Source organism: Empidonax traillii, unplaced genomic scaffold (genome assembly GCF_003031625.1).
Source record: "Empidonax traillii isolate 1590-97213 ecotype Southwest subspecies unplaced genomic scaffold, ASM303162v1 scaffold127:size982661, whole genome shotgun sequence".
NCBI lineage: Eukaryota > Metazoa > Chordata > Aves > Passeriformes > Tyrannidae > Empidonax > Empidonax traillii.
Window position 1 is genome coordinate 859,101 of NW_020955320.1, and position 20,567 is coordinate 879,667.

At 38.0% G+C, this 20,567-nt stretch overlaps 1 protein-coding gene across 1 annotated transcript; it reads left to right on the forward strand.

The window, feature by feature from the left end:
• The first annotated feature begins 1,330 nt into the window (after positions 1-1,330).
• SLC1A1 (solute carrier family 1 member 1) lies at positions 1,331-20,282 on the forward strand. Its single transcript, XM_027883493.1, has 9 exons — positions 1,331-1,749; positions 3,958-4,000; positions 5,825-5,932; positions 7,244-7,428; positions 8,836-8,943; positions 13,446-13,568; positions 14,092-14,286; positions 14,765-14,899; positions 18,179-20,282. Exons 1-9 carry the CDS (start codon positions 1,601-1,603, stop codon positions 18,423-18,425), a joined length of 1,293 nt encoding a protein of 430 aa, XP_027739294.1. The 5' UTR covers positions 1,331-1,600; the 3' UTR covers positions 18,426-20,282.
• Positions 20,283-20,567: the final 285 nt, after the last annotated feature.

The window sequence follows — 20,567 nt, forward strand, 5'->3', positions numbered from 1 at the left end:
ACTTTTAAAATCATCAGCATTGCCTAATTACAAATGTACATCACTGTGACATTACTAATTTACCAAGACAGGATGGGGAGAGGAGACAGGGAATACCAGGCAACTTAACATTACTTGTGGCCAGATACAGAGAGAAGTTAGTCCCACTGCTCAAGACTGGGCTGTGTTCATACCCAATATGAAGCCACAGGTAATTTCACCATATATTTCAGCTCGGGGAAGATTACGAGCTGTCTGCTGAGATAAACAGTGACCAGCAGTGGAAAAGCTGACTGAACATCAAAGGCCAACCTCAACTACCAAGTGAATTTCCTCAATAGAAAAGTGCTGGATTGCTCCTGATTCTCAGGTGCAAGAATATATAATGTGTCACACCTGGAAAAATTACATAAAATACTGCTTTCCTTGTCATCTCATCTCCTTCCTTAAAGGGTTTTACCCACTCTGTCACTGCCAGGCTCCACTCCTACCTCTCTGAAGTCCATATCTCCTTTTAAAAGAAGTTTATTCCCTGCAAATGGCCTTGAACTGTTCCATATTTGCTTAAAGAAGCATGTGTAGTCAGCCTTCTTAAATAAGAAACAAAATAAAACTGGCTATCTCATATGTCTGGGAAATTTCTGTGAATACAGAATAGGGTGGAAAATTAATAAAGACATTCATATGTGTCTAAGTTTGAAGTTGTCCCAAGTCTTTGTGGTATGTTAAACAAGAGGCTGTCTGAAAGTTCCTGCTATTCTAAGCTGATTCATGATGTTACAGCATTACTTATTTCATAGTGTAGAGCTACACAGAGGCAGTCCTGCCTTTATTCACAGCTGTCATTAGAAAGACCATTTCCTAGCTGGTTGAAGCATCATCCAAATGCCTCTTTCTCTCTTTACTGAGATTTAGTAATTTCTTTAGGTTGCTTTAGGTTTGTTGGGCTTGGGGCAGGTGGTGGGGAGAGGGGAAGGGGAATAATGTGCCTTTGGAAAAGCCTAGTATTTCATATAATTTAAAAAAAATGCTTAAAATGAGGCCACTAAAGTAAATGAAAAATTTGTTATTGATTTAAGTATTTACAAGGTCAAATCTAGTATTTCTTAATCCACAATTTTTTATTTCTTTTTTCTGAAGCCCTTCTCTTACATAACTTTACTGATAACTGACTTTACCAAAACATTCTGTGACTTTGACGTGACAGGACAATTCACTTGTGTTCATATCTGAAAGCTAGTAACAAGAAGGGCTACAGAAGGGGAAAGCAATTAAAAATATTCACTATGCAAAAGTTGAAGAGTAGTACTCTTCAGTGAACCACTTTCAACTGAACCACCTTCAGCTGAAGAGTACTCAACTCAGCTTCAGCTCTTTGCCTGAAACCCAGCTAAAGTAATTTACTCTCTTGGTGAGCAGTAGTGATTTAGTATCATACACACTGAAGTGCCCAAAGCTGAAGTGCCCAAGTCCAGTGGCAAGACTGCAAGTAGCTCCAGTATTGGGGAACCCACACATTTACTGACACTACCTTATCTGTATGAGCACCCAGGGAAAGCATTCATTGAGTTGAGCTTACAAAGAATTTGGTACACAAGATACACTGAAGAAGAATGCATCAATGCCTCTGCTGCACTCTTGCTTCTCCTTTGCAGGAATTGTCTTAGTTGTGACCATTAAACCTGGAGTGACTCAGAGAGCAAGTGAGATCGACAGGGTAGGCAGTACCCCAGAAGTCAGTACTGTTGATGCCATGCTCGATCTGATCAGGTGAGGCTTTAATTTTTATTTCCTGTATTGCTTTTGCAGAAGTCCAAGCAAACACAACAGATGTTGGGATATGTAGTACAATAAGATGCTTTCTGATGTTGTTTGGATGAATAAGAGGAGAATAATTTGTATTCCAACAGGTTAGATATTTAAAAATACGTTGAAAGCAGCTTGTTTAACACCACAGACTTTAGTTAATAAACCAATGGCGAAAAATCCCTCCTTCGCAGAAATTGGTATGCAAGATTTATCTACTATGAAGAAAAGATCTATAAGGGATTGAATTGTGGATTGCTAACTGGCAGCTTCTGTGTCATCCAGCATAGACAGCCATCTGAAATTGTAGTGCTGTATTCCCCTTCTCAAGGTGGGATGCAGAGTAATCGATGCAGTATGTAAAGGTTTCTAAGGGTTCCACCGTCAGGTTTGCTGCATCACCAGTATCTAAGGCAGCCTTATAAAGAGTCTTTCCCTATCAGCATCCTGGAAAATTATAGATACTTTAAAGTGGTTAGAAGGAGGAAAACCCTAGAAAAGCCTGCAGAAGGCATGTGCAGATTTTCAAAGGTAATGTGTTTAAAGAATTAGAAGAAAAATTCGCAAAAAAAGGGCTGCATTTCCAGTAGTGGCTAGGTAGTTCCCTCAGGAATGTTTCTGTGGATTTTTTTTCTCCAGCTGCAATGAGTCTCTGTTCTGTGGGCTATTCCTGCCCACTGTTTTCTTTTTGTAGAATTTTTACTTTATCTGTAATGTAAGAATCAACTGGCACATATATAAAATTGGATTTCTCAGCATTTTTTTATTTTAGGAAATATGAATGGCATTTGCAGATGCAACTCCAGATAGCCACTATCCTATATATTATCAAATGTCTGGTGTCATTGGGGCAGTTCTGCCCCAACACAGGTCAAGGTAAACGTCTTTGAAAATAATTCAATTTCTCTGAGGTTTGTATATGAGATAGTTGACAGTCCTCAATCCCCAAGCCCCATGTCCAGTAATTCACAGCTCTTCCCAGCCTCTGTCACCTCCTGCCTGTGGATGACCACAATGACAGCTTCTTGGATAGCTCATCTCATTCCTCATGGTCACTTGCCCGGGAATCAATGAGAGGAACTGTGTAATCAGTTTCATTATAAAACCTAATGTAGCCAGTCTGTTACCAGTAACTTCCACATGAACATTTCCATACATACTCACAGGGCTGATGTAGTTCCATGCACAAAAAGTCTTCCTATAGCAAAAAGTGGTGTGAATTGTAATTGGTAGTTGTTTGGGTGTTTGCTATAGTTAATAGCTCAACTTCTTGCAAAAAAATTAAAGACTGTATTTAGGAGTTAGGGACCTGAAATCCTGTTTTAAAGGAATTAGAGTTAATTTTCCTCCATATTTATGCTCATCAGATTTAAGATTCAAATCCAGACAATAAAGGAAATATTGCAGCAATAAAGGAAAACCCCAGGCTTGTACAAACTGCTCTTGCTTTTGAATAGATTTTGCTTTAAAAATTTGAGAACTAAAAGCAGAAGTTTGTGAACATTCTGTGAGGTAGATGAAAACTTGTGCTTCTGTGTATGGACTGGATATTCACTAAATATATAATTAATGCCTTTTTTTTTTTTTTTTTTTTTTTTTTGCAATCATTTGAATCTGAAATTGGCTGTTGGAAAGAAGGTACACAAATGGGTTGAACTAAATTTCCTAATTTTTCAGTGTGTGAAAATGGTTCTGGACCCTGAAATAACACAATGGAGTCTTCCATTAGCCAAGATTAATTTCTGAATTCAAAACTACAATAGAGCACACCAAATATCTTATTCTTTCAGTATAGCCCTTATAAAAAGTTTTTTATTTTTCTTTTCTGCCTATTTCTGACAAATCCTATAAAAGTGGTGTGTCCTGTACTCCTCATGCAAGTGATGGAGATGATGTAGCAGGGAAAAAATACATTGGGTTTAGTATATCAATAGAAATATCAAATACTGAAAAATAAGCCCAAAAATTTAACAGTAGGAAAATGGTCATCTGATCGCTGGGACTCAAACCCTAATTTCTTTGGACTCTATATCTGATGATGCCAAATATACTGCTTTCTGCTTAAAGGAAATGCAATCTGTTTTTTAAGCAGCAAATTTTGTCATTTTGTTTATACAAACAACTTTTTCTTAGTATGCTATAATGTTGAAATGCTTCTATGTTTCCTACCAGGAATATGTTCCCAGAGAACCTTGTTCAGGCCTGTTTTCAACAGGTAAGTTTGAACATTCTTCACTTCTGTGGTTTTTCATTGTTAACTACAAATTGTTCTCTTATGTCCCCAAAAAGATCTATGTCAGGCAAGACTATTTCTGAAAAGTCTAGGAGTTTCTAATCTCCTATAAAGAGGTGAGGTTTTAAGGTATCTTGGTTTCATTTCTATTATGATAAACACTCTATTACCAGCTATATAGTCCTTAATATTCTGTTGCAAAAAGACGCTGTTCAGGAGCTGGATGCAAAAACCAAGCAGTGTATAAGACAGGATTTTTCCTTTTGGGACAAGATTTAGAAAAAACTTCCTATGAGGATCTGGTTCCTTGTTCTTAAGGTCTCTCAGTGTCTGATGATGTCTGCATATTTTAGCCCTCATCCTGATGTGTCTCACATCTAATGTCCATTGCTAGACTAAATAATCCACATTAAGGAAAAGGCAGAGTCTGTTTGAGACATCTTTCAGGAATAGTGAGAGTTGCAAGGTGAAAAAAGAAAGTCTTGTCTATATATTAGATTTCTTTCAGATTCAGTCATCTTTATCTATAAATACATCAACTGGTTTTCCTGTGATGCTCTCAACTTTCCTTTTGTTCTTCCCAGCAGCTGCCTACCAGTTTATCTAAAATTTGTATGTAAGGTAGTTAACCTTTTGCAGGACGTGATGTCAGATGTGCTGCTGTGTACAGCTCAGTATATTTCCCCTTAATAAAACTTCTCCATGTAGTATTTCTTATGTATTAATTACTGTCACCCAACAGTAAGAGGATAGACAGGTTCTTCCAGGGATACTTGGCAGAGTGATGGTGGCATTAAATCATAGTTACTGTTAAAGTTTTATTTTCTTAACAGGATATTATAATTAGCATAGCACAGAATTTATAATCAGAATAGCACAGGATTCCTATGAGCAGAACCAGTGTGGTACGATTTTATTATAGCACCACTTAGCTTATGTTTTCTAATCACCTGGACCCTCTGCAGATTTGGCCAAACCTTAATACTTGGTTTGCTGTATCAACATAGCAACCGTACTGTAGACTTGAGAAACGTCTCAAATAATGTGGGTTGGTCACTTAGTCCCCAGAGGAATCAGACAATGGTGGAGGCATCCCTGACCACCAGGTCTCACTGTCCAACCACAGCTCTGGTCCAAGTTACCCTTAGGACTTGTACCTGCTCATTTTATGGACAGTGCTCTTGCTGCTTTTAGTCCTCCATGTTCTGTAACTGGGGTCATCTGCCTGGGTGCCTGGAACCTCTAAGGCCAATAAGGAGAGGATTGGTCAGCCTGGTGCCCAGGAATCTGGAGGCCAGTGGGGAGAGGAGGAATATCTGGTCTATCTACTTGGTGCTTGGACTTTGAGGGCCTGATAACGAGGGGAAAGGGAACAATTATATGACCAATTCTGCCACAAAGAATGGCTGTTTGCATTGCATTAATGACCGGGGGTAGTTGTATCAGGTGCATCTGCTCCACAGGTGGGGTGACTGTCAGCAATTCTCTCCAGACTGTCTCAGGAAAAAAGTCTCCTTGCCATTGTCAGGAGCTCTATCTCATGGCCCACAAGACTGCAGCAGCTCCATGCAGAATTAATAACGTATCTGTGAATCACCTGTTGAATCTATAGCGTCTGAGTTACAGAATCCTAATGGCTCAAATGAATTGGGAAATAATGTCTTTGAATATGATGCTACCTTCAAGACGGACTGTTTCATTTTTCTCTTATTTTTACTGGTCAGAGGCTATGCCTTTGTCTATTCTTCAGTTTCCTCATGTTTCTAAATAAGTTCTTCTGTTGTTTTTTTTAAAAAACTTTTCCAGTATAAAACCAAACGTGAAAAAGTTAAAGTTACGACTGCTGTGGATAAAAACATCTCCACATTTCCTGGCGAACCCGTTACAACTACTACAACAGCAGCGGCTTCAGAGGTGCGACCTTTATCACTGTATTCCTTCATATTATATGAAGTGGGGAGAAAGAACACAGACTAAATTTGATTTCATTCACGTGGTTAGTGGTGAAGAAAAGGCAGGAAGTGGCACACAGAGGATTTTAGCAAGAGCACAAAAGTTCAAAAGTGCTAGAGATCATTATGAGGATCTTCCAATAAGTTTAAGAGCGTCAGAGGAGTCCACGGGTAATTAAGCAAGCCAGAGATAATAGATGAAGATTGATTAAATCGATATCCTTATGAATTTTTATTTTACTGAGAAATTAAACCAGTCACTGTAGAAAGACTAGATGTTTATCAGCACATGTTCGAGCAGCAGTGACATAGTTGTAAGCACAAAAGAAGAAAAGGAGTCAAAAATCATAAGAAATTGTTTTAATGGAAAGCAAAACAATATAAGGCATTTGTTAATTAATAGTTTGTTTCTCAGAAAAAAAGAATGTACAGAGACAAAGTGAAGGAGAGGTTTAACAAGCCTTTCATTAGAGGTATGGAAGGCTTGTGGATGTTGATGGTTTATAAAGCCTAGACTTACACTGGAGGAGAGGGAGAAAAGGATTAATAGAATGTGAACACAGAACTACAAACATTACCAAATCAATACATATTTTATTATACTCCTTCCGAATTTCATCTCCTTCCAAAATTCATGAAGAGACATGAATTAAATCCTGAAGCAGGATGTAGTGAAGAATTGCACCCTTTCCTTCATATGTTGATATTGCACAAGCTCAGAGGAATGCATGAATACCTACCTATTTGTAGGATGTTTATGTTATGTACATCCAGTTCTGCTCTAAATTATGGAATTTCACTGATGTACCAGTTGTTGCTCAATGATCGGTTTATTTTAAATCAAGACAAATCCTTGAGTTGCTCAGAAATATCCACAATGATTCTACATCTGTGTTTTTTTCTCCACAGTGAGGAGTAAATCGAGTGCAGGGGAGTAAATCTTGAAGCATGAATGTGCATACCTAGACCTTGCCATCATTCATGTCAGAAGTCTATAGAAAGGACAGTATAAATTAAGGGGTGCTTTACTTCCTGCTAGGATTTGATCAGATCCTTGCATGGCTTTAAAATACAAAGTGTTCAAGTTCAGTTTAGTTATAACTTCATTCCTGAACTTGCCCACTTGGCACTTTCAAAAAGGGAATAGAGTGACTTGGAAAGAGCTCCATGCCTTTTCAAAGAAAAATCTAAGTTTGTTTTCCTTTTAGTGAATCCTTAAAGTAAGTTCAGTGTTTTCAGATGGTACTTTTTTTCTCTTTATTCTAATCTGTAGAACAAAACCCAAGAATACAAAATCGTGGGCATGTATTCCAATGGCATCAATGCACTGGGGTTGATTGTCTTTTGTCTTGTTTTTGGAATGGTTATTGGGAAAATGGGAGAGAAAGGACAAGTGCTCTTGGATTTCTTCAATGCACTGAACGAAGCTACAATGAGAATAGTTCAGATAATTATGTGGTAAGTCCAAGGTTATACTGGCATTTTCTAGCAACTTCTTTAAGTGGATTTTGTTATTGAAGAGGTAGGACCAGACTCAGACTTCATGTCTGCTTTTCTATAGTGCTTTACAGCAAGCAACTTCCAAAGAATGGTTGGTAAAAAGAGTTGATTCTTTTGAAGAAACTGGAGACAGAGCTTTCACTTACTATATACTAAAGAAACAGTTCCACTGATGTACAAGAAATCTGAGGTTTTTAGACACTCTTGCTAGAGGTTTATATAAAACCAGTACAACTGCACTAGTTATTTGAGGACTTTGAGGACTGTAGAATCATTATCACCCACATGCCCTTGTCAAGTCTTGAGCATTATTCCCTGACAGCAATTATGTTCACAGGATCTAAGTTCCTTTAGGAAAATGAATTAATGTACAAGCTACACCCCAGGGCAAAATCCAGTATGGTATGCAAAAATACAATTTAGCATCCTTTACCTCCTGCTAATACGTTTCGTGAGACAACATTCATAATATTCTCAGACAGGAAAAACAATTTAAAAATGTAGTAACTCACCTAATAATGTTTGGTTGGACTTCACAGCTATTCACAGAGCTCTTGTCCACACAGATCACAATTACAGTATCAGTACTATAAGCACGCACAATCCCTTCAAGAGTTTGATCCCACATGTGGAGTGCCTTATCCCATTTACAATACTCTGCTCATTTTTGTGAAACACAGTGGAGGAACACAGTGGAGCTGGTGCTAACATAATTCCTGATTTTTGACTTGAATTTTTTGTAGGCAGTAGTCCATGCAGCTTTTCATATCTGTAAGGTGTGGCCTTGTGTAAGTTTACTGTCAGATGGAGACCCCTCCCTCAGGCAACACACTGAGGAGCATACTATCTCATCAAGCTAAAATCACTCTATTTGGTGCAGGTGACACAGATACAGCCCCCTCCCCCCCTTCCATGCTGGAGGGCAGCTCCTGTAATTAGAGACCTTTCCCACCTGGATGTGATTGCAGAATACAGAGATACAGGTCTCAGCTCTGCATACTTCCACCTCCAAGGAAGTTTATGTCTATACAGAAATATATGCTGCCATGGGGTATTAGCCCACACCCCATCCCAACTTGTGTTCTGTGACACCAACTTATATAGTACTTGTTGGACTACACATAGAATTACATTTATTCTAATTTCCTAATCTTTTTTCATCACATCTGTTGTAGTCTTGCTGCAGGTGAATAAAATAAGTTGTATAATGGAGTATTAAAAAAAAAAATCTGCAGTTGAGTAATAGAATACCAAAACATGCTTTCCATCTGTTTTAAGAAGGTATAGTGGGAGAGAAATTATTTCATGGTGAGCATGCAGTATTTCTGAGAATGCATTTTTGATTGCCTTATTTTTGCTTTCTAGGTATATGCCAATTGGTATTGTGTTTTTAATTGCTGGGAAGATAGTAGAAGTTGAGGACTGGGAAATCTTTCGTAAATTGGGTCTTTATATGGCTACAGTAATAAGTGGGTATGTAATTTCTTAAAGGTGAAATTGTATGTGTTCAATTTTTAGTGCTCAGTTGATTACCACTTAATTATCCATTACACCTACTCTTCTAGGTCAGAGACAAAAATTCTTATCAGTGAAAATTATGTAAGAATGTGGGAGGGTAGATTGAATGCATGTTTAGCTGGAGGTATGTTTTGTTTTAAAGAGATACTGCCTTGCATTTTAAAAAAAAAAAAAAAAACCACCCACAGCTTTCCCTGCCAAATCCAATTGCATAGTAAATGCAATGCACAGTGAATAATGCCAAAGAGGAGACTGGTCCCTTCCCTTCCCAGCGCAGAGCAGGCTGCTGACGTCAAAAGATGCCCTGGGAATTGCAATATTTGCTAATTACTCCTTCAAGGCAAAGTTAGATGGTGAAGCTGCAAAAGGAGGCGTTGCAATCTGAGTAACATAGCCAAGCATCCCTTTCTGTTCTTTTTCTAAACCCTTGGCTATGTAGGATAGTCTGTGTAGGGGAAGTTACACCTGCGCAACATGGAGCCTTGCAGGAGCAGAGCCTTAGAACAGCTTAACTGCTCCAAATGATGTTGGTTATAATACAGGTCATTTTATGTCTCTGAAGACTATCCTACAAAGGAGCCATGTGATAGATAAATGGATGTTACAGGCCCAGTAAGTTAAATGCATTTAAATTTCTATTTCCAATTCAGTGAAGCATACCTTCTAAGCTGTCTTGGTTCATTGCTTTAACATCCACTCCTATAATTCCTTCAGTATGCCAAGAATTTATATAGATTTGTCTAGATGCTAGATCCAAAGTTGTTCAAGAGCTTCTTTCCCCACATTATGCATATGCATGTTATTCTTCAAACATCATTCACATGCTTTATGGCAAGCAAGAAGAGAGAAGGGTAATATTTTAGTCTTAAATGCAAACTTCTTGATAAATAGTCAAGAAGGAGTTCTTTTTTTTTTTTTTTCATAAATCTGTGCTAGATAAACACATTTATTTCAAAGCTGTTGTTTTGTTTTATGCATAAATGAGTATGTTTGGACTAGCTGTTTGAAAATCAGAGATAAAATGACTTCCTAAATTAAAATTACAGCTCCAGAAATAGCACTGAATCATGACTTTTTGAAAATGTTATAGAGATGAGTGCAAGTTATGTTCATCTAGTGCATTATGCAGTTTTTTTGTAAGTTTTTGATGACACTTGGAAATTAAGTCAGATTTTTAAAGGTTACAAAAGTTGATGTTTACCAAGAGACTCAAAATCAAGAGTCTAGTATTTTCTATACAATTCATAAATGAGATCCTGACAACAAGTTAGATAGAAGTCATTGACAGAATGACATTGTATCACTTCTGCAGGTTTGCTATGTTATTAAATCCACTTGACTCAGAGGAGGAATATGTTGGATGGATTATTACAGCCTTTTGACTTCAGTGTTACATTAGATACCAAGTTTTACAGCTTTAGATGTGATAGCAAGTTTTGTGACTGTTTATCCATTTATGATTACTATTTGTACTGTGACAAAGCATGTCTTCTTTAGGATGTGTGTGAAGACACAGTGCCTTCTCCAAAGTACTTCAAAGTAAACTGCTACCACATAGTCTCTTGTTCAGCTGGTGGCCATGGGCTTGGCTTGACAGGCACAACGATTTTAAGTAGGTTCCCAGGTGCCATCAAGAAAATGGTATGTAGTGAGGGTGCCCACCTTTACATCCTTGGAGAGAAAAGGTCTCTGTTCCACTGAATTACCTTGCACATGACACCATTTTCCCTCAAGGGTGCTCAGGGAGATCTCTCCAGCATTTCTGTCTCTTGAAGAATGGCGTCCCATGGGGGCTGTTTAAGGTGTTTTGGAGAGCAGCACGTTCTCAGCGAAACTGACCATCAGGGTCATGTTGTAATCAGATAACAGGAGCAGATACAAGGCTATGGGCTGCAGGGAAAAGGTGCTTGTTGTGCGTTTTCCAGCCTGCAAGAACACCCTTTTTCTCACTTCTCAGCAAACAGGAGAAATGTTGCATGTTGTTTTGATTTCTTAGATGGTGCTGTTCTCACCATCTTTTTGGTTTTCATTCTTATTTGTTTGACCTTGCCTATTTGCAGTGTGTTCTGTTCATCAGCATCTTCTGTTTATTGTTGTCCCTTTAAGCTTGATCCTGAGAATTACAGATTGTCTTAAATATTTCTTGTATTCCCTATCAAGAAAGTTGTGCAAGATCATGCAGACTGGTGTTTCTTATCCTCCTCTTCCTTTAGCCTTCATATCCAGCTCATCTTTGATCTCACACCTTCTTCTCAACTTTATTATTCATGACTGAATTTCACATTTTCAGCCCTACCAGCTCTCATCCACCACTGTATGCAGCACATCTCAATTTTATGTCTCACTCAGGTCACCGTGAGGGAATAGACTTTTCCCAGTGCCTTTGGTCCGATTTGCCAGTAAATGTCTTAAGCCTCTTAAGTTTAATGGTTGCAGTGTCAGGATGAGGATATGTTAGCAGTTACAGCACAGGAAAGTCAAAGTAGAAAGCATAATATAAGTGCCAGAGAGAACTCAGCCTGAAGTGGGGAAAAAAGCAAAAAGGAAGCTGCAGCAAGGAGACTCTCCTTGCCCATTCCTTTGTCTCTTCTGAAAGCAGCAAGACATCGGCATCCTTGGATGCTATAAGGAATGGCGGCCTGGGATTCTGAGTGACAAAATTATTCCTATCTTAAAACTAAAAGCTATTAGAACTCCTCTATTTTCAGTTATGATTATGATTTTTGGTCTAAAAATTTCTGCTTCGTGCTGTGAATTGCATTTTGTGCATGAAAATAAATATTACTTCAAATTTGTTTCATGGAAATAAGTAGTAAAGCAGATACACACAAATACTTTATTTTGAAAATTACATGTTCATGCTATCATTAAAAATGTGAGGATCTAAATTTTTCAAAATAACTTAGTCAATAGGCTTTTAGACTAAGACATACTTGAAATGTTTACCCCCACCAACATTTTACTAAGACACCAAATGGCACCCATACCACTTTATATTTTTTCTACATATTCTGCAGAATTGAGTTTGTTCTCAGGCACCATGGTATAAATGGTTAGGTTTCTTTCTAGAGTTACTTGCAAAATTTTATCAATACATGTTGCATGCAGTTATTTACATTCCACTAAATAAATCATATCTTCACATACAGAATGAAAACTTTAATGCCTATTGCTTTTAAAAAGGTAATTTTCCCAAGGGAAAAAATACATAGATTTTGTGGGTGATTTTTGGTGCTGTGTGAATTTCTGTAGTGTGACTACTGCTCTCTTAATTGTCTATTTTTGGCAGAACAAATGCTACCATGATTTATCACTATCTTTATCAGCTGCTCTGAAGTCATAAAGCATTATTACAACACAGTAATGTGCACATTAACATATTGTGAGGACAGAGTAAAAATTCCAAGGTCATACATGGCAACAGTTCTGGGATTTATGTTTCCATGCTATAATTTCTTTTCACAAGAAGCTGATGTTGCTATAATTACTTTCAACTTTCAAACATAGGGAATATTTCACAGACTCTTCACAAATATTTTGTTTCAAATGTAGTTCAAGCATTCTGTTTGTCTCTAATCTTAATGCCCACAACCACTGCAAGCATATGCCTATGGAATTATTACACAGTGTTCAAAATTAATGCTCAAGTTAAAGGATGAATTTGGCCCTGAAACCTACACAAATATGCAGGCACCTGAGCAGCTAAAGTCAAGAGGGGAAGTGAGTCAACACACTTAATTTTAAAAATTAATAGTTTCAAAGGATAATATTTCAGTATCTTTTAATATTAAAGATGCTGAGACTACATATATGTCATTTGTAATATCACTCCATTTTAATTACAGACCTTACACGGTTTTTCTCAGAGTAGGTGTGGATTTTTCTATAGGTTTATGATTGAAGTTTCTGCAGAAGGATGTAGATTTCAGCTGTCCCTAACTGGAAAGCATATTTACATTTAATTACAAAACATGTTCTGTAACAAGGGCAGATAAACTTAGAACAATAATTTGGTTTGGTTTTCTGATTTGTCTCTGGTCTGCATTGTAAGGATTTGAGAGAAGAGTGGAGTGTTTTGGTCTTATTTCAACTCACCGTCTGCACTTCATTTCAAGTATAACGTATTAGTTTAGGCTTCTCATTTTGATCAGTTTAAAATTATTTCTAATAAATCAGTTCAGTCGTGTTCTGCTTAGGAAACAGAGACAAATCATATATGATCTCTCTCTCTCTCCCTTCCAAAAGGAAGTATAGAACAACATTAGTTTGCATTTTATTAACATTTATTAACAATATTACTTATTCTTTCTCAATTTTGCACATAGGTGTCACTGAAGTCACATTTAGTGTTTCATAAGTGTTCTTGAGGACAGAACTAGATACCTATTATTACCATCTTAGTAAAGCAAGACAGTGAGATGGATCCATTTGTTTAACTAGTCCATTTTATTTTGCAGACTTGCAATCCATTCTGGTATAATTCTGCCACTGATCTACTTAATAATAGTAAGGAAAAATCCTTTTCGTTTTGCGATGGGGATGGCTCAGGCACTTCTGACAGCCCTCATGATTTCTTCCAGGTAAACAAAAGAAACATATTTCTGTAATGTTCCTAATAGTAATTGCATTGTTTGTGCTCTGATTTTATTGGTACATTGTTAAAAGTCCTGTTATCAGCTCGACAGTTCAAAGTGCCTTGGAGATTGAAGTATTGCTTTCATCATTATTTCTGTGGTACCCAAAGGGACACTACAGATTGTGCTGGCCAAATGAGGGTCTGCCTCTCCCAGGAGGAGGCAGTTCTTTGCCATTCAGCTCATTAGTCACAAACTTGATAGAGTTGAAGCTGTTGCACAGTTTCCGTGACTACATATGCCAGGGCAATTGTACTCTGTGATTTTGAGAATAACTAAGAATTTGTGAATTCTTCCAGTAACTAGAAGATATAACAAAAGTTGCCTTGCTTTTCCAAAGTGCCGCCTTTCTTCCTGCCTTAGATCTCCATTTGAGTCTTAGGGCAGGTCATGCTCTGAGAAAAAGGAAAGACAAGGGAAATAGTGTGGTTTTGCCTGCGCTTACTTTATGTGTTTCATTATGTGCCAGTTCAGCAACTTTGCCTGTCACCTTCCGCTGTGCAGAAGAAAAAAACCTGATTGACAAAAGAATCACCAGATTTGTTCTTCCAGTTGGAGCTACCATCAACATGGATGGCACAGCTCTTTATGAAGCAGTAGCAGCTGTTTTTATCGCACAGCTGAATGACTTAGAACTGGATATTGGCCAAATAGTTACCATTAGGTAAGAGACTAAAGCCATTACATGTTCTTTGTGGGCAGCAAGGATTTTTGTGAAAAGTACATTAACTTTGGATACCCCACAGGAAAGTTTAGACTATCATTGACAGCACAGGAAATAACAAGCATTTTCACTTCTTGTTCTGAGGCCTTGCCAGTGCAACCTGATGAGGAGATGAGTGGGCCAGGGCATGCAGCTGGTAGACAGCATTGTTCTGGAAATTGTCTTTATTCTTCCCTGCAAACACTTGCAAACCCAGCTCAGCCTCTACCTCTGATCTGTCCAGTTCGCTTGTTATACATATGTTGCCTATTAATCTGCAGTGTAACCGTAACAGTATCTGTACATGACTTGCCCCATAAGCTTGACACTGGACTTTGAGTAGATACAATTCAAGAAGAAACTGGAACATTTGGTTTTCTGTGTTTCTGTGAACAATGTGCATTCTAAATGCCTTTTCTGGGCTTTATTTGGGATTTAGTGTCACAGCTACGGCAGCCAGCATTGGGGCTGCAGGCGTCCCCCAAGCTGGACTTGTCACCATGGTGATTGTACTGAGCGCTGTTGGCCTGCCCGCTGAGGATGTTACTCTGATCATTGCAGTTGACTGGCTTCTGTGAGTTTATGGGACTTGATATTTAATTAGTTTGGTATGGGGGGGGGGGGGGGGTTTATGTTTACATGAGTTGCCTGGGAATATGTGAGTCTGAGAAAGAAAGCAACATAATCATTTAGGACTATTGCAGGAAACGGACAAAGATTATTCTTATGGTCAGGCTTGTTCAGAGTTGAATGCAGTAGTGGCTTTAATAGTGACAGAAGTCCTACTGCATGGGATGGGAGTGAATAATCTCACATTCAGAAGTGCTATCAACCTTAAAGTAGCAGCCACATAAATCATAAGCATAATGCTCAGGAAAGACAAACTTGACAGTACCAAGGAGTGCCTCTGAAATGTCAGCAGATACCACATTATGCTAAATATAGGCACAATTCATAAAAATTAGGTGTAACCACAAGCATAACATAGTGATTGATTTCAACAAAGCACATAAAATGCATACACTGGTGAGGAGGTAGTGAAGGACAACATGAACTAAGCAAAGCTGGCCCTGGACTCCACAGGCATGCACACAGTGGGCTGTTTGTGGGGCTGTGCTGCTGGCACTGCATAGCTAGGGCTGTTCTTCACTAAGAGCACTGGCCCAGCACCTTGATCAGCAAACACATGTAAACTCAGCAGGCTTTCCTTATGCCTGATCCCAACCATCTCAGAGGACTTCAAAACTCCCCAGTCCCATTTGGCAACTCTTTCTGGAGAGAAGCCTTTTCACCAGAAATCTTTTCTGTTTGAGTTGCAGGGAGGTTTTTCTCTGCTATGTTTGCAAAAGCTCAAAGAATCACAGAGTGTATTCTGGAGTTCAGAAGGATGTTGACACTCAGTTTTGTCCCATGATTCACAGGGTGACAGGATTCACAAGTCCAAGTAGTATGATTTTAGTATGCAATACAGCTTTTTTGTCACCTAAACTGTCTGAGTTTTAGTGCTCAGGCCAAGGTCTTGTTCATCTGCAGTAACTCAGCATGGATGATATTTCATTTGTATCAATCCAGAGATCTTAATTGTTTCATAATCTTTGCATATCTTCTTTGGCTCATATTTACACTCAAGGTAAATGCCTTCCTGTTCTTCCTCAACCCTTTCCAGTAACTTTCTTGAAGGATTTCTGGCAGCAACCTATGTATTTCACAGATCTATTTCATTTATTTGATTATATAACTCAATTTTGCAAGTAGAGAGCAATGCCAGTCTCCAGAAAATCAGGGCTGTTAGATGGATCCAAGAATCAATTCAATATTTGCATAAGCATAATTGCTCCAAATTATGCATAAGCATAATTGCTCCAAAACAACCAACTCCAGCCACAAGTACATTCTCCCAGTCATATGTCTGCAACAGGGTCTAATAGCTTTGTTTGCTGTATTCCTGGTGGACATTTAACTTTGTTAAGGATAGTGCAGATCAGTACAAAACACTGTCTTAGAGCAGTTATCTAAAGAGTCTAAGAACAGAACAAACGTATATTGGTTCTTTTCCCAAAGTACTCTTCCAGCCTTCTGCAAATTGCAGCTCACAGAGGTCCTGCGCTAGAGTTGTTTTTTGTCATCTTCTTCCCTGGATGCCTCATTGTTTTGGGACCCATGTTTCCATAATTCCTGTGGAACATGGGAATTCCACATCGTAATAAAGTGTTGTGCAGAGACATATTAAATTTTGTTTGTTCTAGTCAACATCCTAATAATTTTATTTGAAGCCCTCTATTTCTTTTGTGGGACTGAGAGAGAAAGAGAATAGTAATTCCCATTTTCTCATAGCAATCTTAACTTTATGGATCTGATCTTGACTCCATTTTGAAAGTCTACAGTTTCTGTGATTCTTAGGCTCAGTATGAATTGTGGAAGCTACCTGTTCCACCATGAAGCATACAAATAATTCAAGATGTTTCTCGTTGGAACTGAGGCATTTTTCAGACTAAGGTTTCTTGCTGTGTAAAGCAAATTAAAGATTAATTTTTTTGTACCAGGGATCATTGCTAGTGCATTTTGCACCTCAGGAGATGGAATGCACATTGTGATGCCACGTAGATTATTAACACTTTCACCTTTTGTACCTACTGCCTAAAATGTATTATTTTGCAAACTATTTGCTAGTAGTGGCTCATTAACAACCCACCAGTTAATTCTGAACTTACCAAAGTTTTATTGCATAGGCTTGAGGAGTTCTTCCTCACGTTAAATGAAGAATAGAAAAATTAATAGATTACAAGTATTATAATAGATGAGCTTCCAGTTCTGTTGATTTGTCACACTGGTCCTACCAAAATTTTATTTTGCCTCTCTCTTCCTTTCCCTACCACGTATTTTTATTCCACATGGAAAAAAATGTGGGAATTTTTTTAGCTCTGGAGTTCATCAGTTCTAGAAGAAGAATATATATGAGACATGCCAATTCACTTCACTGTTTTGGCAACATTTTGCAAAATATTATGAATATATCAGCCTCAACATCTCTGCGTAGACAGAGAAACCTGTTTTGCCACAGACCCTTTGCATTGTTGTGTAGCTGAAAAGAAAAACAGGGAAGAATGGCCTTCCACTGTCCATACCTTACTTCCACATAGATCTTTAAACTTTGTTATGCTGCATGGGTATGTTGCTCCTATGCCAAGTAGTGGCAGATTTTTAAGGCCTGCAAGTCACATTTCTGTTTGGAGAAAATCAACAATGCAGAATTATCATATTAAGTGACTTGATTTACACTTTCACCTTTTGTACTTACTGCCTAAAATGTATTATTTTGCAAACTATTTGCTAGTAGTATCAAACTTCATCCCTTTAACAATGAGAAGCTAGCAGAAGATAGCCTTTCCCCTCTCCAGGGTTTAGGTCAGAATATTGAATATGCTGGGCTTATCTGGCTGAAGACATGACTGTTAGAATCACAAAAGGCACAGTGTAGACTCTGCTGCACCCCACAGTCTCTCACCACAAAGGAAACCAGCTGCGTAGCATACTTCAGGGCCTGAGAGGTGATCCTTGCAACATTTTGTAAGGGTGTGCCACAGGAGCGGAATTACTGCTCTGGGCAGACAAGTGACGTGACTTGCATTTTTGCATGACTTATACACAGTAACTTGTCATGAAAGTTTCTCCAGGCTTCTTCAAATACATATGGGCAAAATTCTATTTCTTTTTTCTTTTAATTGAAGAATTATCCCAAATTTGAATTGGGAGAGAAACAGTGCTGGATTTGCTAGAGTAGGCTTACTTTTACTTAAAGGATTTTCTAAGTAATGTACTGAATGGTTTGTCTGACAACATTTTTATTCCATAGGGATCGGTTCAGAACAATGGTGAATGTCTTGGGAGACGCCTTTGGTACAGGGGTAGTGGAGAAGCTCTCTAAAAAGGAGCTGGAGCAGATGGATGTCACCTCTGAAGTCAACATAGTCAATCCTTTTGCCTTGGAAACAGCAATGCTTGATAATGATGAAACAGAGACCAAGAAATCTTACATCAATGGAGGCTTTGCTATAGATAAGTCTGACACCATATCCTTCACACAGACATCTCAGTTCTAAAGCCAGTAGCTTTCAGGTAAAACAGGAGCACTAAAGTACATGGCCATATGCAATATCTCAAAAAGGTTAAAGGATAATTGAAAATGAATTACGTCTCACTAGGATTTGATTTACTACACAGATTCTGATTCACCTTACCAGTTCTGCCCCCTTCTCATCATCTTTCTCAACAGTTTGAACTCACCACTCTTAGTACGTGCTGATAGTTGAAGAAAAGGACAGTTGTAAAATACTTTTTTTTTTGCTGGGGCTATGAAATGCCTCCTTGGAATCAGCATGCTCATAAGTGGGTACCTTAGCTGGAACAGCCAAATGTGTTTTACTCAGGAGTAGCACAACATTTCAGACCTTACCACATCACAGAGCACCTATATGAAATACCTTTTAACATCCTTGCCTTCTAAACAGGTCGCACTGTACTTGACACCTCCTGTAACTTGATCATTTGCCAAATTGCTAATTTCTGCAGCTGAGGGGATACTACTTGCGTGATTCAGGAAAAAACAGACCAGAAGGGCCTTGAAATAAGTACATTTTACTGTGAACAGAGTTTAGTTGTTCTTTAATTATGAATTAATTGGGCATGGAAGAATTTCTAGTATTTAGGTAGCTAAGTTTTTCCATGCCTTTCATGTGAGTGCCAGCCGCTGGGATTGGCCTTCAGATGTGAAGTAAGTTGCTACAAGTTTGCTCTTCTGGCATTTGAAGAGCTTTTGTAAAGTGACACTGCACCTATTTAGGTCCACTTGGGTGACCTCCTAGTACATTTCCATCAGAAAGAGAAAAAAGTCTGTTTTCTTTTTTTGACCTTTGATTCTAACAGAACAATAGTCAGCCCAAAAGAAGCAGAGGTCATGAAGATGAAAATGGACAGTGCAAATTCTAAACCTTTTCTCCTTGGAATAAAACCAGATATATTATCAAGATATATAGGAGTCAGACTGTTTTTTCTAGAAAGAAGACACTCTGACTAAACTTTTTACACAGACCAGTTAGTTTTTTTGGCTCCTTGGTTTAGTTTGCCTGTTGAACATGCAAATTTATAGCTGCAACACTACTACAGTGCCAATATGATGGCTAAACTGTATCTTATGAACCATTTCTGGACCCAGAAATTTATGTCCTCGGGTGGCTTGCTATAGAATAAGAAGCACCGAGAACCTCCTCATAAGAAATCTCCATTTTCTAAAACATTTTATACAAGATTTCCATGGTGCAAAAACCACTCTCTCAAGGGAGGAGTTGCTGTAACAAATTTTTTTTTTGCCTTGCACATTGAAGTAGTTAGCCATTTTATATATAAAGTAAACTGAAATTCATATACAATTCTTTGTAAATAAGCTTGTGATAAACATAATATCTCACTCATATGCTAACAAAAAAACCCCTTCAAGTTCCTGCAGTGTTATATACTCAATTCAATCCTACACTTTTGTATTGAAACAAACCAGAAGCGTGCCAAAGAGAACTGATTACGAAAAAATATTTGCTGTAGATTTTGATAAATTGCACCTTAAATTAATGAGACATAATACTGTATTTAAATTAAACATCATAAACTATATGGAAATGTTAATCTAAGTAATGGTATGTTTATACAAAATAAAGAAAATGTACCGATTGAGTAAATCAATCTTTTACCTTTGCAGAAACAGTATGAGACAGTCTTTATTTGTGCAGCTTTGCATATGGGACGAAAAAGCCTACCAGTTTCCATGACTAGCCTATAATCTATGCTTTGTCTTTAACTAGCTTTTTAAGTCACCCTTTTACGATCACCTCATTATGTAGTCACCCTGTTAATGATGTCCTGTGAACAGTGTTCCTAATGTGTTACAAATAAATAATTTCTCTCTTTACTTGTTTTAGCCTGCTATCCTCTCCTTACTATAGAGTATTGAGTTCCTTTAGCTTTAAAAAGAAAACCAAACCCTGTTGAATTCAGGATTTGTGTTATCTTCACTAGTAACTCAGCTGTAACTTTGGCAAGAATTACGCTCTTCTACCATTAAAATAACTCGTTAAGAGCAGAGTGCTGAGATTGCAAGAAAGTCCTCTAGCTACGGATGATCTGGATTGGGAATATGCTATTAAACATGCACTAAGCAGGGGATTGTTTATCTATTAGTTTTTTATATGGAT

What these genes read in the sequence shown, in the direction of transcription:
- SLC1A1 (XM_027883493.1), top strand. Translation starts at nt 1,601, where the DNA reads ATGCCTCTGCTGCACTCTTGCTTCTCCTTTGCAGGAATTGTCTTAGTT. An exon ending in CAACAGCAGCGGCTTCAGAG is followed by an intron (nt 5,933 to 7,243) that starts GTGCGACCTTTA and finishes TCTAATCTGTAG; the next exon opens with AACAAAACCCAAGAATACAA. An exon ending in GCCCTCATGATTTCTTCCAG is followed by an intron (nt 13,569 to 14,091) that starts GTAAACAAAAGA and finishes ATTATGTGCCAG; the next exon opens with TTCAGCAACTTTGCCTGTCA.